The sequence below is a fragment of the Mycteria americana genome, chromosome 1 (genome assembly GCF_035582795.1).
Source record: "Mycteria americana isolate JAX WOST 10 ecotype Jacksonville Zoo and Gardens chromosome 1, USCA_MyAme_1.0, whole genome shotgun sequence".
Lineage (NCBI taxonomy): Eukaryota > Metazoa > Chordata > Aves > Ciconiiformes > Ciconiidae > Mycteria > Mycteria americana.
Window position 1 is genome coordinate 162434683 of NC_134365.1, and position 26283 is coordinate 162460965.

At 38.4% G+C, this 26283-nt stretch overlaps 1 protein-coding gene across 1 annotated transcript in view; it reads right to left on the reverse strand.

Annotated features, from left to right (window-relative positions):
• PCCA (propionyl-CoA carboxylase subunit alpha) overlaps nucleotides 1-26283 on the reverse strand; it is a 299930-nt gene that overhangs the window by 132221 nt on the left and 141426 nt on the right. The window contains exons 16-18 of the mRNA XM_075526371.1: nucleotides 26027-26102; nucleotides 14052-14162; nucleotides 4186-4288 (exon numbers count right to left, since the gene is read on the reverse strand). Coding sequence (XP_075382486.1) covers nucleotides 4186-4288; nucleotides 14052-14162; nucleotides 26027-26102 — 290 coding nt within the window. The remainder of the gene's footprint in view (nucleotides 1-4185; nucleotides 4289-14051; nucleotides 14163-26026; nucleotides 26103-26283) is intronic.

The following is a 26283-nucleotide window of genomic DNA, read 5'->3' on the forward strand; positions in this document are numbered from 1 at the left end:
CTATTATCTGGATATCACAGTGAAATAGTCACATTAGTATCTGGTTCACAAAATACCAAGCATTTTCATTAATTATCTTTAAAAAAAATAAAAATAAAAAAAATAAAAAACACCACACCCCACAACAACCTTTTTCCCCAAGAAAACTGGTTAAATAACAACCAGTTAAATTAAAAAAACAGAAATATTAGATTGCATAACAAAAGTAAATGTCTGTATTCCTTTAACTCTGAGCATGCACAGGTCTCCAGCAGCTGTTCTAGCTAAAGGTTGGCAAATTAATCCTAGGAGACTGTTGGTGAGGCCAGGGGCACATAGCAATGCAGATAGTGGAAACTCACCTGTGAGTGCTCCACCCAAATCATAATACAATTTATTCTAACACAGGAAAGGCAACCCGCCTTTGGCTTGTGGCCTGTATTAACCTCAATGCCACACAAACTACTGCAACAAAGAATCCCACTACAGGGGTCACGTCTAATTGAAACTAGCTGAAGAAAGTTGAGTGTTTGATCCTAATGAGGCAATAGCTCTCTGATCATCAGAGCGCGTTCCAAGAACCTTACAAGCTGATGGTTCAGTCACCCAGGGGATTGCAAAATACATATTTTCCAGTCACATCCCTGCAAATATCATTGACTGTAGAGGAGAACCCCCCTCATGAGCCTGCTACTAGTCTGATCTGTGGCACAGAGCTAAGGCCCACCTCTGCATCCCTTTTACAAGCCATCCTCTGCTCACCTCTTCCTCCTTGCTACACATTCCCACCCTTCCAGCTCTTGCAGAGTAAGTTCACATCATGAGTACTTAACCTGATTCTGTTAGAATGATCTAAAGTAAAGCATTACTATTTCTAGGCTAACATGGGTAATTTTAGCAGAAACAGAGTAGAAAGCAACTACACACAAAATCACGCCTGCATATCTGGAGGAGGAGGAGGAGGGAAAAGGCAGAGACCAAGGGAGGAGCAGGCTGGGACAACAATTCCTTAATCTGGCTCAGTTCCATTTCATCTGATCATAGTCTCAGTAGCACTGCTAGTGAAAGGTGGAGCTTCTGTGAAGACTTCCAAGCATGGTTCTTTCTATCTATCTAGAATAACAATCCTGAGCTTGGGCTGAATAAATCATGGGGAAAAAAGGGAACTCAAAATACCCCTGCAGTTGGGAAAAGAATGCATATTATACATATGGCTCCCAAAAGGGAAAAGAAAACAAACCAAAACCAAAGATAAGCATATAACTCAAGTTCAGAAAAAAAATTGTCTATTTGGCAGCTGCGACAAATATAGAAGAAATAATGCATGATTTCAAAATACTACTTTTCAGTGCAATTCCTCACACAAAAATTCCTCAATTGCTTTCAGTGCATGCAAAAGAAAAAAATGCTGGCAACATAAAGAGTGCCAGAGAGCTGAAATTTTGAAGATGATCATCAACATGGCAATGTAGTTTTCCAAACCATTAGGAGAATGTTATGGATCAACTCTGGAACGTGCAGTCTGTCTAATCCGCTTACATCCTCCAACATGGATTTAAAATTCACACAGACTCCAAATGCCCAATTCTGCCACAGTGAACCGCATCCAAGATTACAACTGGCCTTTTTGATTTGTTGCCAGTAGCACAAGTTCCTACTCTGCACTTTCTATTTACTAGTATTTTTCAAACAGATTGCAGTCATACCAATAAAGATGTGCTTTCTATGGCCACAATCCTGTTCCCTAAAAAGTACCCATGGCATGGAACACCTTCAAAAACAAGTCGGACTCAGTTTGGGTAAGTTAAGGAGATGCTGTGAGGCATCTTTGATGGGACTGTAGCAACCCGTATGCTCCACAGTCCTCTGTCCCCTCTAGAGGGAGTCCACCAGCTGCTCTAAGGAGTGGAGAACAGTGCCCAGGACACCGTACAATCCTTTGACCTCATTCTGCCTTTGTTTCTTTCACTTTTCCTCTGAAGGAGCCACACGATTTTGGGGAAGGGGTATCATTACCAGGTTTGGATTTCTTCAGAAGTTACATACCAGTAAGCCTTTTGCATTAACCTCGTCCTTATTTGGCCTCAAACAGGCAGCTTTACTGTCACTAAGACAAGTAGATCTAACAATACATGTGGATTGAAACAATGACCTATTCACTAAGAACCACACTCAGACACCACTTTGAGAAAAGTTTAAGGCTCAGCTTCTGAAGGATTCATTCCAGAGCTGCATATGTCACAACAGACAGAAAAGATCATCCTTTGAAAGCTGAGGTGAACGTAAGTACACCCCATCATGACAAGAGAACTTTCTCTTCCTCTACTGATCTTCCCGTACTGAAAAGTTTTCTTAGCTCCACCATTTAAAATCTGAAAAATCAGACCTTAATCTAGTCTTACCAAGCACAAACTTCATGTGGTCAGACTCTGCTGCCTTCTCTGCTCATGTTGGAATGGAGGGAGTTAGATTAGAAGGACTCAAAAATAAGTTAATTTTTTTTCAAAGCAGAGGTGTATTTGTTTCCCTGATGCAGCACAAAAAGAGATGAATGACCATGCCTGACTGCTCAATGCAATACTTTGTTTACATATTTGACATCTCAATAAAAAAAAGACATATACAACTATTTTAACTGAGATACACAGATACCTAGTACTGAAATAAAATACTTGCAATAGAAAGAAAACGTTAAAAGATTCTTCAACAATTGGACTCCTTTTCTTTTCTTGTTAGCAAGTAAGAACATTTTACGGGCCAGAGGAAAAAAAATCTCAAATCAGAGCAGGGATTGCAACAGCAGTTTGAGAATCACTACTTAAATCATCAGTTCCTATCCTTACTCTATGTACAAAGTAATCCATTACTTCTCTGTAGCGGTACCAGACTACTTAACTTCCTATGCTGGCCAATAAAAACTACAATCAAGGCTCCTCCTCATTTTCCCTCATCCATCTTTTATTTAGGGAACAGTGGCCTTAGAGTGTCTGTTCTTCTCCTTATGCCATTTGCTATGGAGGATATAACTTGTGGAAGGAAATAAAAAGGTGCTTTATTTTCCCCTATAGGTGCATAAGGCAAGCGATGACCTAGCCCTACATATGCTATATATTACAAAGCCATTATGCTTGCTCTAAGTGTCTCTTTTTTTTTTTCTTTTTTTTCTGTTTTTTTTTAACACCATATGGTACTATTTATCTTTGTGAGTACAAATAAAAATAAAGACTTCTTGAAACCACATTTGATTTATTCCTGACCACTGTAAAATCAGTAATAGAATACACTGTCAAACCACTGGCATGGAATGTGAATAATGTCTATCCTGCATTCTGACTTCCCTCTCTCACACACAAACACACACACACACAACTACATTAAAGAATGTGAGGCAAGAAGAAAGAGTCATGCTGAAGTTAGGATTCACTGTATGCAGCTGTTGCAAACACCAACTACCCAAGCAAGCTTCACAAATTCAGTTGTTCTAATCAAAGGTCTCAAGGCATTGACAATGATGGGCCAGAGGACAACGAAAGCTAGAAACATCCTAGAGTAAAAAAGCATACTGTTCCAAAAAGCCAAAGAAGTGAATTAGTATTTTGACACAAGGTACTGCAATGGCTGGCCAATTAACAGTACTACCTAGGTTACTAGCAGCTACTATCCAAAAGAATGAGGGGTTGGGGGAACAAAAGCACCAAAAAACATACTTAAAGCAAGGTGCTGACTCTGCCAGCATTTACCAGTCAGAAAGTGTTTTCAGAATTAGACCCTAAACTATTACGGTTCTTCATCAAGGTAGCAAATTACTCATGGATCCACAATATTTTAAAGCTCTGTAGCTGAATATTCATATTATCCCAAAGTGCTTAGATCGCTTCAAATGGGCACATGGGAAATTTGTGATGCTCAATTTGTGGTTAGTTACTAATGCAGCAACATTTTGCATTAATGAAACTCCTGATGTGCATTAATTACTGTACTGGCTTGTAACACATTTTTGTGCCTATTAGTTTGCTAATATGTAGAATAAAAATAATCATGTATGACTTGTATGAGTAGGGAAATGTAAGCCACAGCTCATTTGAATTTAGAAAAAAAGAGACTATATTAAGAAACCATGCAGTTTCTCACCAGTGTCTCTCGTGCATGAGAAGATGCCATTAACAAAACGCATCAGCACATCTGAGTTCCTAGAAATGAACTTACCTTGGAGTCCCTAGAAATCGCTGTGATCTCAGTTGTTCAGCCACATACAAAGACGCTGCTGTTGCCAGTAGTTCTCTTCTTTCACGATCTGTCAACTTGTGTCCTAGTTTTCAAAAAGCAGTTAAAAAAAAAAAAACCACTTAGATACCAGAGATCAACACAGACACAAAAAGTAACAACAACTACCAGTGAAGACACTGTTCAGTCCTCATACATGAAACCTACATTTTTTCCCCTAAATTAAGATGAGGCTCAGCATAGCAGACGCTCTGAGTTTCAGAGTTTAAACTGCATGTTTTCATACAGATCAGCCCTACTGCTAACACTGGTATCTCTGTTAAAAACAATTTGACAACTGAAAGAAAAAAAACTGAACGATGCTGCAGCATCTTGTTTTCGTTACCGAAATGTCACTGGTTGACATATTGTGCCTCATGCTGGTAAGGAATCCATCTGTACATTAGAACTTACTCAAAATATACAGCATTCTTTCTCAGCACTTTACCTTGCAAAGGCTACAGTACTTCCAGGCAAAAGGGATAGTGCAACAATATAAACCCCAGAAATAAATGTGGATAAAACTACTTGTCAGCCCTGGGTCATTTAGTGCCATTTGTGTTATCATTAGTTTGTGATAATGAAGTCAAAGTCATGTTTGGCACTTCATAAGCAGAAAATGGCTCAAACTAGCCTACAATCTGAAGGCAGGCAAGCTAATAAACGTTTGGGCAAAAAGGTGGAAACCAGGGTGATTGGAAGCAGGTTTTCTCCCAACCTGGTCTTGTTCCAGAAGATTCATTAGAAATTCAATTGTCAACTCAGCAGGCTAAAAGACAGAGCACAGTGACAGAACTTTGCCTGTCAGAACCTTTAGGCCAGAAACCACACAACACAGATTTGGTATGAGAATCTCGGAAATAGGTGGCCAAGACTGGTGTCACCAGGGAAGCAGAACAGTCAAAACTGATGTGAGAGGGAGCAAAAGGACAAGTAAAGTAGTCAGTCCATAAGGCAGTGGCGGGAAGGTAAAGTTGACGTAGAAGAGGACAAGAAGTGTAAAGATGAATTGTCATGAAGAAAAAGAGACAAACTTTATCCTCAGGAGAGAGGTTTCACACAGATTAAAGCAAGGGTGTTTCGAAAGCCAAGGGAGAGGAAAAGGCCAGAAATAAAATTTAAAAAAAAAAGATAAAGGTAAGACTGAAAGATTTAGCTGAATGCTGTTACACAACAGAGCTCTCAAAAAGTGCTTTATGCAGCTGCTGTCTGCCTCAGCAGACCTTCATAGGTATGTATCACAACAAATGCCATCATGCACAGCAAGTACAGATTCACATGAAGGGATGGGGGAAGAGGTGGAGAAGGGATTCAGAAGGCTATATCACCCTGAGCAACTCAGCCCAGTGCGGCACGTTTGCTTCCAGTCCCACGGCAGAGAAACAGTTACACAGTTCCCTTCTACACATCCACTCTCCCATCGCCTCAGCACTACTGCATGTAACGTTAACTCACGTTCCCCAGTACTGGTCACTAGCAAGTGACAATTTCTATCAGTAGCATAAAATAAGACTAACACGATCCTCAGGAAAACCCAGAATGGAGACCTCTGAAAAGGACTGGAGCAGACTTCACAGTAACAAGTGCACCATTTCAAAGCAGGATGTCTTCTGCACGGGACCCATCCTTCCACTGGGCACGTTAAATATGGATAGGTAAAGAGGCTGCTTAGGGTTCACCTCAGCAATGCAATCATGCCACAGTGATGGAAACACACCCAGTATAGTTCCAGCTAATGGTACAAAGGAGCTGTCACAGGCCAAAAAATGTAAATTTAAAAATAACAAAATCTGCAGCAATCTGCATAAATTTATTTTTAATTTAGTCCATATTAACGTATTCTGGCTAAAGATTACTGCAACTTCCTTCGCTCAGTGTTTATTATTTTTTTATCTGCCTTGAAATGGAAACTGTCTTTACTTTAACAAACATATGCAGAAATACAAATGTTGAAAGGTTGAGGAACTGGCTTGAGAAACAAACTTGATCTTTCCTTTGCCAGTTACTAGAAAAACTGATTGCAAAGCGAAAGTCAAAAAATGCTGAACTTTTGTACTATTTGTGTATATATACAAACACATATATGTGTATATATAAGCCTTATATAATCATATAATGCAATAACATCAACTATCTGGCTCTGAAATGTGCCAATTTTCCAGCCACTTACACAGTGAAGAAGCTGAGATCATTTTTCCAAAATGCTGTATCTAAAATTGGTAATCTTTTTATGTGTCTCAGCTAAAGATACATCAGGAAATCCATCCTAAAACCTTCGCTTTTGAGTCACCCTGCCTAACGCCCAGGACAAGTCCACGTGACCAAAACTGCATGTTCCAACCTGCTCCAACACACACTGGTACTATCAACGCATATAAAGGAACAAGGTAAAACTAGAAAGATCCCAATTTGAAGGTTTTATTGCATGACCTTCATCTTGGATGAAATCAATAACTGCTTTTGCACTTGCTGTGCTGCAAAAACTATTTTCTTCCTGTATCTTCAATAAAAATCAAACTCCAAACAGTGAACAAAGGTCAATAATTTGAAACAGGTTAACAACCGATCAAGAGTTACGTTCACCTCTTCATTATCACAACCATGAAAAAAATGTTTATCCACTTTCTCTATTTGTCACCATTTGCATTAGTTGTGACACAGACATGGCAAGCAGAAAACCAGTCATGACTGTAGTATCCCATGTGGGCAATTTGCATTTATTTTCCTAAGTCTCGGACATAATATAAACTGTTAACAAGAACATACCAAAATTAGGTTTTGGTCTTTGGCAATAAAGATACAATCCTACCACAGAATGTCCTTAGCATAACTTTGGAGGCATACCTCAGAAGCTTGATTAAAGGCTGCTTCCTAAGGATGGCAATTTACCTTTACTATACAAGACAGACTGCCTTAGTTCTCTGAACTCTGGCCCCATTTCCCTTGCCTTCTGCTCTTGCTCTGCTGCTATGCTCAGCAGAATTCTAAGCAGTTTTAAAGTTAAACTTTCAATTACATTACTATATGTGGAAATACACAAATGCACCAGATAACGATACCTTTGTTTCACTTCAAGTCTTATTTTACCTTACAAGCTGCCCCTCAGGATTTCAATTGGATGTCTTGAGGTATAAGTTAATATTCGTCATCAGTAAAGATATAACAACACAGCCTTTCATGTTCACCATGCAGAAGATCAATCTGAAAAGTAACAAAGCTACCTCTGGGGCATTTGTCCAAGTGCTGCCTTGATAGGGAGTGAAACGAGTAAGTAGCAAAGGTTCCCCAGCTTCCAACATAGGAAGTTCTGTCATTGCTCTTTCCTATCCTCATCACTGCAGACTCCCGGGCTACACAGAGATTTCTTCTCCACCATAACATGTGAATCAGCTCCCAAATCTCTCTGCGGAGCCTGGGATATACTTCTGCATTCTCACTGTCATCACTGAACTGAATTATATAAGGTGAATGTAAAACAGGATTAATGGATATAAAATTAAGTCACAGCTGAAGGATTGGAAGCACTGTTGTTCATATTATTTAAAACTAGACCGCACACATCTATTACTACTAAATGATAGAACCCTGGTCGGAAGGAAGACAAGGAAAAAGTATTTCTCTCTCATTTCCCTGATGTTATGATTGCTTAAATCAATATTATCCCAGTATCCCCCAAGCTGAGTCAGAAAGGTTCATGCAATTACTTTACATAACCAGCTTCAAATTAAATTACATAAAAGGTCATTTTTCCCATAACAGTCTCATTTGCATTTTGTCCTAGAAATGTGTTTCCTACTACCAGCTGGGGGGGTGGGGGGGGAACGGGACCAAAACAAACAAGCCCTGGTTATGTGCCTGGCTCTGTTATTTAATACTTGAGAAGTGACTGTTTGCTGATTGGGAAGAATAAAAAACAAAATGGGTAAGATAGAAAGTACAATGCATAATTCAGATCCATACCAATGCAGGCAGTGTTTATATCATTCCTAGGTTCTGTTTTGGCTCAAGTTTTTCCCCAATGGATTTTGAAGTTGACCATTAGAGATGGCACCTTTACCAAGTAGGCTGAGGCAGAAAACAAAGCTGTTATTAGAGGTTTTAATTTCTTCTGAAGTCCAGCAGAGCTTTGCTCCACCCAGATGGTCATGGTAAAAGACAGACAATATTGTCAGGGTATGCAATCTCAAACCATTCAGAATAGTGAAGATGTCTCTCAGAGAGCTCATGATCACTTGTAAGGTGGATGCTATAGCATACAGAAAGGAAACATCTAGTATTTTGAAACATTTCTTGGCTTCACCTGTCAGAAAGAAGAAAGTCAAGTAAGCTATCTCTTAAGTCAATTTTTATAATCCAGTAGCTTCATAAAATGAAGACAAAGATTAGATTCCAGTGTGGAGAAGATGAACAGAATTAACAGCAGCCATCCTCTCCCTTCTAACAGTAACACAGCCAGGGGAAGCTGTGCTCCCCCTTCCAACTAATAACAAAAGCCTCCAGACTTAAATTTAAAAGTCATATCTACAGTCCCAATTCACCTAAAAAACACTTTCGTTCATAACAGAATCATGGCATGACTGAGGTTGAAGGGACATTGGGAGGTCTTTAGTTTATCCAGTGTGCCCTCTCTCCCCACTGAGCAATCTCAGCATCAAATTCAGACCAGGTTGCTCAGAGGTTTGTGCAGTCAGGTCTTGAAAATCTCCAATTTATGCGTACCTCACTGAAGAGCCTGGCTCTGTCTTCTTGGGAACCCCCTCAGAGGTATGAGAAGGCTGCCATTAGGTGCACCCCAAACTTTCTTGTTTCCGGGCTAAACAAGCCTGGTTCTCCCAGCCTCTCCTCATAGGTCCTCTGTTCCAACCCCACCACAACCCTGATGGCTCTTTGCTAGCCTTACTGAGGTTTACTGACATCTTTCTTATATGCGTGAGGGGGTTAAAACTGGACACGGTATTCCAGGGGTGTTTTAGTAAGTGTTACCTAAAGTGGAGTAATCAATCCCTTCAACCCATACAATTATTACAAACACAATGTATCTAAAAGCCTTCACCTCATACACACTCTCTGGAGTCAATACATAATTGCAGGAGAGAGAGGTGTTTCCTCTTTCTTCCCTTCTGTATTAGATTTCAATCTATATTACAATCCGTTAACATAAAGAATTGTCCATCAGAACTTCTGCTCTTCCTCTCCACCCAAATGAGGTAAGCATGCTAGAAGAGGGGCAAGTAAAGGATTCTTTCTCCTTTTTCCCTGTGTTTTGGTATGGCTTTTGCAATAATCTCTTGGAAAATGCCTCATTTCTCATTTGCCCAGGATGTCTCTCCCAGAGAGACTGACCAAGCATTTGAGACGTCATTTAATAACCAGGAAGAGAAGACCATTAAAAAAAAAGAAAAAAACTCAGCATTCAAACAGATACCCAGGAAAAGATGAATTAACTGTGAAACAGACTGAACCACAAAGAATGATCCAATGGGTAGGGTACTAACCTAAGGATCCTTGAGTTTAATTTGTTTTTTGTCAAGGACTCCTCTTAGATCTTTGTGAAAATAGAGATACTTTCTGTGCCTATAAAGTAGGGATAACAGATAGTATACTCCTTTCTCACCAGACAGGTTAGGAAGTACAGAGGCATCCCAGGCTGCTTGGAAGCTGTAGAAGGACAGCTCGCCTGACAATACTCTATCTAATAGTATGGGCTACTCCTGCACACTTGGCAAACATTTTTATTCTGTGAGCAAAGTGCTTGGAGGCCACTCTAAGACAGATGTGTTTGTATCATCTGACCTAATCAGTGTTGCTGCACCCACCTGGAGATCCGCACTCCTCCCAAAACATGCATGTGTGCTCAGAGCAATAACCCACTCCAGCTGACCCACTGCCAACCAGCGTTCTAGCTGTCCATCCCCTATATCTACAACAAAAGGGTATGACAGCAGCTGTTTTCCCACACTAATCATACCCTGAGCAAGGCTGGTTTCAGCACAGCAATATTTTAAGATAACTTGCAATAAACAAACTGGTTTTGTTAATGAATGCTTATTTAAAGAAGGGAAGAAAAAGAGTTAAACCCTAATCATGAAAATTACTAAACATTCCCATTCTAGATGTGATTTGAAGTGGGCATCACAGGTTAATGGAAAATCTGCCAAGATATTTCTAATAATTAATTTTTTCTTAACTTATAGTAATAGCCTTCCTAATAAAGGACTTATAATGAAACCCTTGAAAATGAGAGTGGAAAACAAAGCATCTCTTATTTTACTCTTAAGTGAGACTAAAGTTAATATTTATATTTGAAGAAAAATGCACATAAGAAATGGGCCAATACTTCATGCAGTCACCAGAAAGAACACAGCTGACATCCATTAATTACCATCAATGTAGACCAACAGTGGCAAGTGGGTAGTTTACAAAAGAAACACACTGGATTGCGCTCAAGCATTAATATAGCACGTATCTTCATTGAAAATTTTATTCCTTAAGTTTTCCACATTTAAAACCCTTCTGGTATGGATTCCTACTGTAAACAACAGCACATATTTCTAGGTATTTCCAAATCCACTTTGGCTACACATTGCTCTAATTTTTCAGATTATCCCAGATCTTTTTTTACAGCTAGACAGGTTTTTGTAAACAATATTAAGATATATGAAGCTACTTAATTTTCAAATTCTCCTAGCAAAGTTTACCCTGGGTATTTATATTAAAAAGTTAGCTGAAGTGAGTAGAAGACTTACATTGCAGAAGTTAATTTGCCTTTGATTCTCTTGCTGAGCTTCTACCCATCATCTGCCCATCACCCTTGCTTGTCTTCAACAGTTCCCATCAGAGTCTTTACATTTGCAAAAATATTTTTCAATAAGTACTTAAAAAACTATCCTCTAATTCAACTCACCAATTTTTTTTTAAGCCAGAAGGGTCTGATCCAGAGCAAACTACATCATTAAAGGGCTCTCAATTAATTCAGTGAGCTTTGAATCAGTACTCTTGACTTGAAATACAAATGCTTTCTAATAATTATATCTGCATTTTTTTATCATTACGAAGGCTAATGTATGCTTGCATTTGATACATGGAAGGAGAAGAGCAAGACTTTTCATACAGCAGGAACCAAGTCTAGTCATTTCACGTGTGCCATTCATTAGTTTCTATTATGGACTGTCACTATTTCTTCTTGTGTCTTCTGGTGTCTAGAGCAAAAGCTTATCTTTAAGACTCTGTTAATATAATACTACTGCTTACCTCAGACTGCGACACTAATCAGCCACTTGCATCAGCGTGTGTGTGCACACAAATATGTGCATATACAGTTCAAGTCAGATGACCCCAAAACAAATTTCTTGTCATCCTCCAATTTGTGGACCAACAAGTAATTAACTGGTTATATACAGGTTAACATTACAATATAAAATATTAAAACAAGAATAAAAGAACAAAAGACAAGAGTGCCTTTCCATAGGCAAAAATACAGAGCAAGGGGTCTCCCCCTGGGTCAGTAAAACCTGTCCCAGCTTCTTATAAGTGACCAAGGGCCCCAACAGACATATTATCACAAATAAGGGTAGAATGGTTTATGATTTTATTGTTTCCAGTTGTGTGTGTGGTTTCAGCTGCGATACAGGTGTTGCTAAGTAGTATTAATACTAAGTCAAGGGCTTTTCAGCTTCCCATACTCTGCCGGTGAGGAGGTGCACAAGAAGCTGGGAGGGGGCACAGCCAGGACAGCTGACCCCAACTGGCCAAAGGGCTATTCCATACCATATGACGCCATGCTCAGTATAGAAACTGGGGGGAGTTGGCTGGGGAGCAGCGATTGCTGCTCGGGGACAGACTGGGTGTCAGGTGGTGAGCAACTGCATCACTTGCTTTTCCTGGGTTTTGTTCCTCTCTCTCTCTCTCTCGCTCATTGTTTTCCTTTTCACTACGATTCCCTCCCCCTCCCCCCCCCCCCCCCCCTTATTAAACTGTTCTTATCCCAAGCCATGAGTTTTCTTACTTTTGCCCTTCCAATTCTCTCCCGCATCCCACTGGGGGGCGGGGGGAGTGCAAGCAGCTATGTGGTGCTTGGTTGCCGGTTGGGGTCAAACCACAACAGTGAGGTGAGGCTGCCTTTTCACAACATGGTATAAACCTATTTAACACCTTGCATACTTGCCTTTCTCCTCCATTCCCTTCTCCCCATTCCTGGCCTGCCACTCACTTTGCACATGTGCTGAAGTTCAGCAGATTCCTTCATGAGCTAAGTCAACCAAAGAACTCTCAAAAAACTACCCCAACAAAAGCAGCAACAATAAAAAATGCAGTTTTATGATGGTTTAGGGAACTGAATCCACTGAGGAAAAGGACTGAAAAGACCCAGAAGCATCAAAGAGAGAGGACATGGGATTCTGTATTAAAGTGTCAGGGAAGGGAGACAGACCAGCTAATCAGCAGCACTGAGCCTTCAGAGCAGATCAGAGTACCCTGAAGTCTATGCTGGATGAAAGCCAGCTGAGTTACCTGAAGATTAGTTAAGTACACCTTAGCAAAGAAGACAAAGGAACATTTGAGCTTCAACTATCACAAGCTTACTGCCACCCAAGGTGACTAACTCCTATTGCTTTGGTCGCAGTCAGGAGCCAATAAGAAGCTGGATGCATTAATCCCATGCATAGGACTGTATCACATAAGGTTGCCAATTACATCATGATATAAAGTAGTTCTGTGGATGACTACTCTTTGCACCAAACTCACACACTGAGTCCTGAGGTAAGAAAAATCTGTTCTGCTCCTTAATGAGACTAGAATTTGGCAAGGTGCCAGTCATGTCCAGTGACTGCCAATCTGGCAGTGTCATCTCCGAAGTGTGATGAGGATTCTACCACATTGGATTAATGATGAATGAGGGACAAAGGAATCTCCATGGGATTCATAAAGGACCCATGAACGATGAGCTATCAACATTGTCTTTTGTTTTGTTTTTTAAATAAGGAAGAGGTTCTGCCTGATGAATGCCAGCTGAGGTGAGAGGCTTGTATAGAAGGACTGAGTCTCTGACCACAAAGGTCAAGAAAGCATCTACAGCAGATTGGCTGAGAGAGAAGACAACCTTTTAAAATTTGATCCTTGTGAAGGGAAACCAATCTATGTGTTTACTTACATTTCTCTACCAACTGTTGTTATACATTTTTGCAACTGAGTTGTTTGGGATGTTGTAAAGAAACATTTGCATTTGTGTTTATATTAACCTAGTGTACGAGTTAATTTCAAGGTGATGCCCATTACTGTGTGTAATGAGTATTAAGACCAGGTTACTGAAATATTCTGATAAAATACCAGATCCTCCAGACAATGCTCCAGTGAATACGAAAGGTGCCAAAAGGCGATTCTAAAGATGCTGCACAAACTCAATGGAGAAGCAATAGTGTTGAGTAAAGAGAAATCTTATCTTCAGTTAACAGAGGAGCATTGTCTGTAATGAAGCACGATAGCATGGCAGAGTTGAATTGATGTTTATTTCACATATTTCGTAACACCTACAAATTGTTTTTCTTGACTTTGGATGTACTTCATTTACTATTTTGTCACTACAAGTATATATTTTGCCTTCTTGAAAGTAAAGAAAGTAACTGTTTCAATTATATTATGCATTATTTAAAAACTCTAATTGCATGTATGCACAGAAACATTTGAGATAAAAAAAAGTAGAGACTGACTGGGGAACGTGTCAGTCTATAAATATAAAGGAATAATAATTAGAGACAACACCTCTCCAAAAAAAAAAAAAAAAAAAAAACGAAACATTCCCAAATGGAACAAACCTTTAAAACCATCAGGATAGACTTCAGGAAGGAATTTAGTGCTGATGTCTCCTTGAACAAAGCGTGGATGGATGATCACTTCTCGCAGTAAAGAAATATTGTGAGCCACACCTGAAAACAAAAAATCAATACAAAATCAGGTAAACGTATCAATCACAAATTACAGTAGGAAACAACTTGTAAAAATATGAGCTCTTATCTTTGTAGACTAAATACTTGTTCACAACTTAGAGACCATAGAACTGATGTAATCAATGCAGATATACCAGTTTTGTTCCACTCCTACCTCAAGATACCTTCCTTAAACACTCAGTTTAATTAAGAAGTAAACCTTCCAAATTTTCACCTCACCAAGCCTAATTCAAACACCTAGTTAAGTCAATGACAGCAAGCACAACCAAGAGACTTTTGGTTCAGTCCTAGCAGATGTAGGCAAGACCAGAGCCATCTCCTTGAAATGACAGATTAGTCATGACCATAAGTATCAGCCCAATTCCAGTGAACAATGGTCCACCTCGTCATCCTGCCACCTTATATACACACACTCCTGCGGAAGACATGCGCCATGGTACACTCCAATCACAGGAATGAAAGATAGTAAAAAGTTTTATCACTTACATATAATTTTATAATATTTTTATCATTTATATGTCTTAAGAGACTCCTGTGGAACTTAGAAAACAAATCTATTGCTTGCTCTGTATATACCTTTATCCAACCTTGCCTGGCCAATTCTTTTATCAAATGCCCATTCCCTCTTTAGCACCATTCCATGACCCTGCTAGGCATATAGCTCCCCCCCCAAACTCTTTAATTAAAAAATTACTTATCGTAGAGCCTTTATAGCCACCTCTGTCCTTTAATTTATTTGAATATTATACATTTTTTCTTTTTTTCTGAATTTCTTCACCTCCTTTCATCCCGCTTCTCAGCCTGTCTCCTCTCTTTCTTTTTTTCCATATTTTTCTTTCCCTTCTTTTCCCTTGCTTTTTATGCCAACACAGAAAGACAACTTCTAACAAACACAATCTAAAGCTACACAGCTCAAAGGATGCTGCCAGTGTCAGTCCAGTACTTGCACACAAAACAGTAAGTCCTCTGCCCCTTCCTCACAGATGAATAAGAGATTAATTTGTTTTCTGAGAGGAAAGGAATAAACCATATCCCATTTCCAGCATAGGCTGGAAAAAACATAATCAGGAGTAGATGTCAGCACAAGGTATGTACTCAGGTTAGTTCACACTGGAAAAAGATTGCCTAGGGAAAGATTCTGTAGTCAGTGAAACTGTTTAAAAACAGGTTAAATATACACCTGTCAGGACACAGATATAGTTGGTATACCTTACCATTGGTAAGGTATACCAGTTGGTATACCTTACCAGTTCAGGCAGTGGGACTAGATGACTTTCTGAAATCCTTCAAGCTTTATTTTCCTTTGAATTTAATATGGCTGTGTAACTAAGTTAGTAACTTAATGCTAAGCTAACTGCCAGAAGTGCTTGCAGTTTAGCACCAAATATGATGGTCATTAAAAGTCATTTCACTGAAATATTAAATACAAAGAAGTCTTTATGGGAGGTGGGAAAGGAAAGGAGGTGCAAAAAAATCCCTGAGAAAAAAATCCCCAGATAATTTAAATTATCTTCTGCTTACTGCACTCCAAACAGTTTTCAAAGAGAAACTTTCTCTTTTGCGAGTAGCACGCAGGTCATCTCTGGAAAGGAAAGTTTAAGATTATGCAAGTAAGAGAAAAACACCATCCTTATCTCAAGTCTCTTCTCAGTTTTGGAAAGAGATTGTAACAGAAAATTTGAAGAGCCACCACAGTTCAATCCCAATATGACTACACAGAATAACACTGCCTCATAAACATTAACATTTCTTAAGAGAAGTTGAAATAGACATGCAATTCAGGAGCATAAACTGTAAGCGTTGGCTGCAGCTGTTGCATCCATTCCAGGTATGGATATATGAGGAAGGTGCTATAGGAAGAGGTTATCCAACCTCAGCTGTGCAGTGTGCACATTCTCACCCTTCAGGAAATACGAAGTAATTCAAATTCTTTCCTCTCAGTGTCAGAGGGACAGGCAACTCCAAATCACATTGCATTTTCCAGGTCACATCAACTTTGGTGTTAGGTGCACACCATGAAGTATGAAATGCAGAGCACATCATAAACTAGTTTATCTTGTAAAAATTTGTCTGTGCATCTGTATCTCTTGTAAAGCACAAGATCTGAACTTCAACTTTAGATATGTTTACTTACAAGTTATTATGATTAATACAGTGATGACATGACTCTGAAAGTCATTTGCACATTTTTTCTAATACCTCTAGTTTAAAATAACATGAATAAGAATTCATTGTAAACTCAGGTCTCTCAACTGTAAATTAAGCTATTTGGATTTCTTCCCCTATCAAGATCTCACCAAAGCAAAAACGCTGGCAGTACAGCAACTGCGAATTGCTGTACCTACAGAAGGAGATTCTTTTGCACTCCTACTTCTTTTCCCTTTGTGTTTTTCCAGTTTAGAAGCATGAATAACATTCTTGTTATTTTATATGCAGTCCAGTTCAAACAGCTTCAAAGCTTTTTTCCCCCTCCAGTCTGCTGCTGGTGTGAATTTTCAAGCTCTCTGTGTGGCCGTCACTGAAACCACTTTCAACACACAGTCAGACTCAGCCTCATTGAATCATGAAGTCATAGCTTTAAAGACTAGTTCATGAGCCATTAAGTAGCACATTACACAACCAGTTCAATGATGACGAGATAAAAATTTGACTATCTGATTAAAAGAGGATCAGCCTCCTTGCTGCTGCCTGGGACCTAGATAGTCATTCATGGACCCTGATTTCACAAACATTGAATGAAATTCACACTGCATCTCCACTAAACAAAAAACTTTAAGAAAATCTTATGCTAAATGACTGTAACTTGGAAATAAATGAAGTCTTTCTTTGGCTGCTACAAAATCCCCCCAAAATTTCCCATTTGAATAGGAAGTTGAAGTATCACAGAGATTTTCATTTATTAAGTATAGCTTCAGGACTATAATTAGAAGACAAAGAGGAGCTCTTCAGTGCTCCCTGACTTTGAATCCAGGATTTAAACACACTACACACAATGTGTAACCAGATCATCTCATGTTTTTCTTTCCTAAACTGCTATAAGATCCCTGGTGAGATGATGGCTGATGACAGATGACAGAGCTTGGTGTCTCAACTGACTGCCCCAAAAGACCTGAAATCAAATAAAATACTATGAGTATCTTAATTATTTCCAACTCATGTGCATCAGAAAAATCAGAGGCTTCTGCAATGTTTTAAGCTCCAAAATTCCTTTAACAAGTTCAATAGAGCAGACAAGCCTAGGTTTTTGGGAAGCAATATAACACATGTATTTTACATATGTAAATTAAAAATTAATATGCAACAGTTTTCCCTTTAAAGTATCATGAAAGGCTATCTTCCTCAGTCCCCATGATCATTATTTGAGCAATGACTGTGTGGTTGATTTACTTCTCAAAACTGAGTTGATACCTTTAGTGATGTTCCCAATCATATGGCTTTAAAAAAAAAAAGTACCAGTGTAATGCTTCAGAAGTCTAGAAGTTTTAGATTTGCAATTTAGCGTGACCTCTGTCAAAGTTCATAAGGTCTCCATCTGTGTGTGAGTAACTGCTAGGCTACAGAAATATGGACCCCTAGAGCAGCTTGCTCCTGACTACCTGCTGCTTCCAAAACACTGGCCAGACATTAGCCCCACACTCTCACAGGATCAAACAGAGGCTAACAGGCAGTGCTTATTTCATGCAAAGTTAGACACTAAACTGAAGTACATTGTATTTATGTTGCAGTGGTTTTCAGGGAATTTTTCTCTTTCTTGACTAGGTCTACAGTCTGCCAGGAACAAAATCACATTTGTTAACCTGACAAGCCATGACATTTCCAACAAACAAACAAAATCCTAAACTATATCAATTTATTTCCCCTCCAGAAAACAAAATTTCACTTCAACATCATTTCTTTTTACACTGTGAAGACTGATGCAGAACTGCAGTTACCGTTATATTCTTTTCTCTAAGTCAAAATATAATAAAAAATAATAATGTTCCTTGTACCTCTATTTTTTTATTTCAATTGGCTGTATTCTTCATACAATATTACATCAGTAGAAGCTCAATTTAAGATGTACTTCTTGGGTCTCAATTTTGACACACTATTTTCCAGAATACATTTGTAAAAGAGAGCAGACTAGCATTTAACTTCTGGAGATCTAATGAAATTTAAAAATTTATATACTTGTATGTTTTATATACAACACACATATTCCTGAGGCTCAATTAATCTTCCAGTTAAATTGTAGTTATTGCCTAATGAATACATGAGCACACTAAATAATCACATTGTTCACCAGAGCTGATTAGTAGCCACTAGTTGAAGAAGCTCTCATAAAAAAAAAATATATATATATATATAATCAGAAGGAATTACTCCCCATACTGCTTGTCTCTTTATCTTGCCTCCTTCCCTTCCTCTTTCTCTGGATTACATCTGCCTTAAAACCTTGCTAAATATACCAGATTTTTCATTAACTTAACAAACTGTAGCCTAACTCCTAACCTGTCTTCCCAAGAAAATACAAAGAAGAAAAAGACAATAAAATTAATTTTATAGAAAACAAAAATTTTATAGCAGGTTTATGAACAGGATATCACACAACATTTTTACTCACTAAAAATCAGAACTTGGAATGCCAAGGCACAAAACCATAGGCAATGTTTTCACTATAAATATTTACTGACACTAAACATATTCAGTGTTGATTAGCCTTTTTACGGTATTAAGCTTCTGTCACCTTGACGTCTGCAAACACAAATCTGCATTTATCCATGTAAACTTAATTGGAGTCCTACATGCCTCTCTGTAGATAAGCAGTTGAATATACTTAACTTGCTGATAATTTCAAATTGTGCTAAGTTGAATAGAAAGAACTTTATCTGCATACTTACTGATTGCAAAAAACAACGTGTGGAGTACAGTACTAGAGGTTTCTCTTTTTAAAAAAATAGCAAAGCTAAATTATCGCCAATCAATTTAAATGCTGAATAAATGCTATGAAGTTTAGGAGGCATCCCAGCTGATTTCTCTAACCAAAGAATAAAAAAAAAAAAAAAAAAATTAACCAAGCTCTGCCCTGAGCATTATGAAACACTGATTATGTTACTCTCCACTTAAAACAAGAACATTATCATAGATTTGCACAGACTATGAAAACACCACTTTCAACACATGAACTTTTCAAAGTCCATGATTACTACCCAGCTAGCCTCCATGTTTGCAATTCCAAAAGCTGTTGTAATATTCCCTAAAACTCTCAACATTCAACTGTTTAATTGTCTTTCAAAGCTTGTGTTTTCCTTCAATTCACTTCAGAGCAGGCTATCTGCATACAAAGTCCCATCCCAAAAGTGAGAAGAAAGGCTTTTTTAGCTTTGTAATTTTAATACACAAACATCCACATAAAGTTCTCACATAGGATCAGTACACCACTGACCCTCAGAGCTGAACATGTATTTCAATTAAAACATTAATTCTTTTGAATATTAAGTCTGCAGCTCACAGAACTCATAGACCCAAATAAAGGGGGAAAAGAAGAGGGGGAAAAAGCAGATAATATATGGTAATAACCTACTGTAAAAATCATTAGTTCAAACTGAAACTAAATTTTGTACTGCATGCACTTCTGAGCCTCTTAGTAAGATTAAGCAGTCCATTATTTATGGTGTTAGCAAACATGTATGAATGTTTGAATCAGTAGAATAATTGGAAGCAGAAGTTAAGCAGGCTTTGTCATGAGCAAGTGAAAGAAAATGGATGGCCATCCTGCCATCACCCTCTCCTCAGCCACTCCTTTACTCCAAAGAAGTGGAATAGAACACCAGGACAACATTATGTCTAAGGGGTATAACTAGAAATAACAGCACTTGTCTTTCAATGCCTCCTCAACCTGGCACGCTCCATTTCTTGTAGTTTTTCACTGCCACAACACTTTTTTTTCTTAATTAAAAAAAAAAACCTCCTCTGACAAAAAAAAAAAAAAGTACCTTATCCTATGTCCCTTCTCCTGCACCAACAACATTGCCTTCCTCTTTTACTTGATCAGCCTGTACTTCAATTGCCCTTCCCTCTTTCTCCTCCATAGTGCAGTAGTCTATAACCCTTCCTAAACTACACGCCATACTGTTCCTCTGACAAACTGCCATTCCCACTCCCTCCCCTGCAACCGGCTTAAGAAAAAAATGAGATGAGAAACAGGAGAAGAATCTTTCTTCATGCCAGCATCTGTGCTCCAAGCTGGTGTTACCGAGCATCCTGCAACGTTCCCTTCTAGTGGTTTTGAACTAAGTTCGTTGCTTTCCCTTCCCCAGTTTTGGTTTCCACACTGACACACTTGGGAACCTGCTGGTCCCTGTTGCAAAGGGTCAGAGAACACAGAGACTCGCAGAACTCCCAGACACTGTTCCCTCTGCTACTCAAAGGGGAGAATCCACAGTTCAGTTGTATGACCTGTTGCAACACTTTTTTTAAAGCACAACCAGGAAAATGAGGCCTGTTTCATTCTTTTTTAAAAATGGACACTATATGCTTTTTGCAGGAAAACTGGTTTACACACAAGGATTGTTTTGTTCGCAATACCAATGAGCGCACTTGCATACCTGCATGGGAACAGAATACAGTAGAGCATAAAACTTACAAGTATCACTGCCATTAAGAAGTATCTTTTAAGTTAATATATACAAGACAAAAACATTCAGTAATTGATGATGTCTGGATTTAATTAAAGTTTATTGTGAAAACTTTTGTACCTGAAAATTAATTTCTTTGAAATATATGATAAAATAATAAAATTAAAGTGGGGTTTTTTTGTTGGGTGCTTTCTCTTGGAAAGCCAAGGCCTTCTCCACAGTACTAAGCACAGTACTTTCTTTCCTCCCAATTAGTATGTTTACAGCTGCAAAAACTCAAGACAACAGTTTCTGCTGCCAGTGTTCTGGCAGATCTCCATTTATTTAACTTCTATATTCCTGTTCCCCTCAAACATTCACCACACTTATTTACCACTTTTGTGTTTTCTATGATTGCTCTTTTACTCCATGCTGGAAGATTCCCCCCCCCCCGCTGGTGGCTCCCTTATTTTCCCCTCATTTCTACTCCTTCTTGGTCTATCTGCTGCTTACTCTTTCCTCAGACACTCCTTTTTCCACTCTTCTTTCCCCCAAATGGTCTACTACATTCCTCTCTCCCCACAGCAAGTAGGATCTCAACAGATAACAGTTGACTTTACACAAAGACTGTTAATTTCACATTACTGCTTTCTATTTGAATCAGCAGGGAAGATAAAAAGCAAACAGAGGTCAAAGGAAAGATTACAGGAATCTCTGCGCTCAAGGACATCAGCTATCTGCCCAGTCAGACCTCTGGTGATCTGATAATCAGTTCTACTTGCTGCAAAAATATGTCCGTTTCTTTTCTTTAAATAGATAAAAACAATTTTCATACATAAACTTTCCAGAACTTCATACTGGCTTTTATATACACCTTTAAATGAAAGGATTATTCAGCATCATAAATTACATGACAAACACATGCTAAAATCTTAGAGAAACTGGGAAGAAGGAAATCACACATCATGTTTACACACACAGTAGACACACTGAAAGGCATTCTTCCAATACCCAATTTCTGTTGTTCAAATTAAAAAGAAGAAACAAAACCTTAAGTTTCTGAAGAAAAGTGGCGTGAAACAAGAGAAAAATAACTACTAACAACAGTGCAAGCTCACAGGAAACAACTCATGCCTCATCCCGATGACCAACAGTGCCTCTATGCTTGACGGATGTCTGGAACTTTTCAATATTCACAAGTTCTCCTGTAACCACTGGATAAAACAAAAAGTGTATCTGCTTGAGACAAACCTGGGTTAGACCCTGAACACTGATCATCCCTGAACTATACTGGAAGACCCACGGATAAAAATGTTACCTAATTAGACCCTTCCTCATTCAGAAGTCTCAACTGAGATTTTGAATTCAGATCAGTTCAAAATGGAGGAGTTGGTTCCTATCAGAATAATTTAGAGCGTAAAGGACCTTAAGAAATCATTTAATCCAATCCACCACTCAAAGAAGTGCTATCCTAGACTTTCACCTGCTCCCATTAATAACACTGTAGATATTACACAGGAAATAAGATGCAGATTACATTCCCACGACCACATTGAATGTATCTTTGAGTTAGTCACATTGTTAGCGTCTACTAATGAACAGATTGTACAATTTCTTATTTCAGTGTGTGCAAGTTGTCACCAGCCCAAACTGTAATAAAATGTTGAGGCAATAGGTATTTTCAGAGCATAGCATTGTTGCAAATATCACAATGTGAATTATTCAGCATTTATAATCAAGATACTGCTATTACAGGCACTATACGATGCAGTCTTGGTTGCTTAAAACATTATTTACTCAAATTCTGCATAAGTCTGCTTTTTTTGCAAGTATTAGATTACATTTTTTGAAAATTTAATTAATGTAATTTCCTTCATGATGTTGTCAGGCAGATTTAACTGGGAGGGACAGGTGAACCATGGGTTCAAGGTCAGGTACTATCCGGTCCTAGAAAACAAGTCAATAAAGACTGTAGTCTGAGGACTTTTTTCCCATAAGTGGAATAGAGCTAAAAGGGAATGGGTAACTCTTGGATATCCTAAAGCCACAGCAGCAGAAACTGAATGTCTGCTCATACAGCCAGTAGACAAGGAACAGCAGAGTAAGTCCTTGCACTTCACCCTGTCAGCATGCCTCAACCCAGCCTGGACGAGTCACCTCCTGGGGGGTCACTGTGCCACTTCAGTCTCTGGATTCTCTGCTGGGACTGCCATGAATGACATTATATGGTGGCATTTGTTCCAAGAAGACATTTGTCTTCTAGGAACTGGATAAAGACCACTGATTTCATGCAGGTCAGCAAGCAACCATCAAAATATTAGTGACTAAAAGTCCTTACCAACTTTTGCCTGCTTTGAACTGGTGACACAGAAGTGATGGGAAAGACTCCATCTTCCATTAGCAGTCCCCAAGCTACCCATTAGATGGTCCTTGACCTGTTACCCGGTCACCCCATCCCATTCCCACCCTATGCGAGTGAACATGCATTTTTGCTTACAGAAATGTTGCAATTCTTGAGAATTTAAATCTAAATTTTCACTATATATTATCAGTACAATTCACACTGACTTCAGCTGGTAATGCTTAGCTAAAATGCTTTGTAACTCAGAAGAAGAGACTTGTTACTTACAGGGAAAAATACACTGCCTCTAAAACACAAAGCAAACATAAAACCTGCTTCCAAGGAAATTGGGGGGGGGTGGGGGGGGGTGGGGGGTGGGGGGGTGGGAGGGGGCGTTTCAGAAATAGGAATATGGAGCACACTATTCAGGAAGACTATGGTGGTCTCTAAATAGTTATGTACAGGCTCACTATTCAAATATAAAACCAAGTAACTTCAAAGCTAGGTAAAAAACTATTCTGTATCTTTTACTACTAAAACTGACTCAATTATGGAGAAGACTTCATATGTGAGGCACTTAAGATCAAGGTGGTTGAATATTGTTTTACATAGCGCCTAACATTTTAAAGCAAAAATATACACAATTTTTTTAGAAAAAAAATGCATGAAATTGCTTTTACTTTTCTGCTGTTTAATTATTTTTGTCCATTTAAATAGCAATATATTACTACTTCTGCATCTCCTTTTAGGCTTACATTAGAGACAACTCCTCTGAACAAGGAGGAGTTTGTACATGTCAACGCGGTTCAGAACATTACAGATAGGACAGTTTCTACAAACTGCCCTATCAAGGGCACTACTTGCCCTATCAAGCATCATTCACACTACGCAAGAGACGAAATACTTTAAGATCCATAAATCTTACATTTTAAATAAACCCTGAGAAAAAACTACCAGCTGTGTAAAACTACACAAAAATCCTGTTGGTTTTCAAATGGAAATCACTGCTCACCACAACTAAAAAAGTGTTCTGGAAATTCATCTACTTTTGAAACTTGTGGTAAATTAAAATTCGTCCTTTGTAATACTTTAAAAAAATGCATTTCCTCCCCTCCCCCATATTTCATTTATTAGCTCTTTCAATGTTTTTAATAGATGAAGAGCTTTTTCACAGGTAGAAATACTACAGAGATACCAGGTATGAACACTTAAATGCATACATGCATACTAATAAAAGACTGGGGGGGGGGGGGGGGGGGGACCAAGCATGTAAATTAGTAATTTTCATATGTAAGATGTCATATCCTTTGTAGGTATATATCTGTGGAACTGTTATTAGGTACATACACATCTGTGTAAAACACCTCAGAACAAACAATTAGGTTCCACCCCATATTATAGCACACAATAAAAGACCATGCTCCACACACAGTTCCAATATTCTCATTAACTATAATCCTTCTAGCATAATTTTCTATTAATTCAAACTGAGTTTGAATCCAGAGGCTGTCTCCATTAAAAACAAACAAAACAACGACAACAAAAAAAACCCCACCTCACATCAGTCTAGCTATAGTGGTATAAATTTCTCTCTCATATAAATTTGCTCAGCTGATATACAGCAGGGGTTTACCTCAGCACATTGTACTACAATAGTCTAATGGCTCAAGTTGCACCAGTATAAATCCACTTTAGAGTTATGCAGTTCATTTACAATGGCTAATCCTACCACCTATCTAGCTACACTGTGGTAGAGGGATGCTTGTTTTCCCCGAGATAGATAAATCTTTCTAGTCTGACGTGGCATTTTTAGCATTCAGCAGACAGTGTTAAAGCTAAACCAAGTTTTAGAGAAACACTCATATGATTGAGTCACTCATGAACACTCATCTGCTATACGAGGTCTCTCCTGCTCCTCCTCCCAGTCATTCAGAGAAGGAATTAAATAAGTGTTCCAAGTCTTTCTCCCATCTCAAACCATGGAACAACCCGTCCAGCAACCAAAACAAGGAACAAAGGCAGCAAATCCTCCAACAGTTTCCTTGCCGCCTACCCTGGTTCTTCAAGTATACTGACTAGTCACTAGAAAAAAAATAACTGCCTCAAACATCACATAGTTAAGGGGTAAAATGAAGATTTTTTGCCACATTACAGTTCCCTTCTCTAATCATCCCTAGGAAAAGAAAGGATAAGAAACCAAATTTTTCCCCTCTCCCATGAGTTTTCCTTCCTATTTTCCGTAAGACACAGAGGAAGATCTAAAGATTTCTCCTACACAAACCATTACTTCCCTCTCTAAAACTTAAAAGGAGTTAAAAGTGGTCATGGTTGATTCACCCCTGCTGCTTGGAAAAGCCAGAACAGCTACTTCTCCTAGGCAGTCAGTCAGCAAGAGCTGAAACACATTCCGATCATCAGCCCAAACTTAAAGAATTTTTTGGGCAAATATATTTGCCCAAACTTAAAGAATTACTTTGAAAAGAAGAAATATAAACATATACACAATCAAATACTGCATTGTGATATTATTTTACCATAATCAATGTATTAAAAGTGCTATAAAATAGCAACTACTTTAAATTTCTTACAGTGTAGTGGCCTTTTTTTTCCTCCACAACATAATAAATGAATTATATGCTATCATTTTGTGAAAACTCTTACAAATTTAAGGAAACGATTTAAATATTTATCTCATAATATTCAAGCAAAAACAAGGGAGAAAAGAAAAATGACGTCTCTCTAGATTTGATGTATCTTCTCAGCTTAATTAACACAAGCTTTTCCTGTTTTAATTTGCACTTAAGAAGCGGGAACTTTACTCAATTTGCTAATTACTACATTTTCAAGCTGTTTTCTTGAAATAGATGGCAGCCTATCACACTAGGAACCCAAATTTCTGTAGTTACCTCGAATTACATAATTGTCCAAAGCCTCTTCCATTCTTTTCAGTGCTTCAGCTCTATTAGAGCCATAGGTAATCAGCTAAAAAAAAAAAAAAAAAGTATTTAAGTTACCTAGAAATGAGATTATGTTTGTCTCTAGATTCTGAATAGCATTTAAAATGAAAATGGTTTGTAGAATTTCTGCAGTCACAAAAACATTTCTCATGCATTACTGTATCTGTGCTTCAGAGGATGTCTAAAACATCAAGAGAAAACTAAGA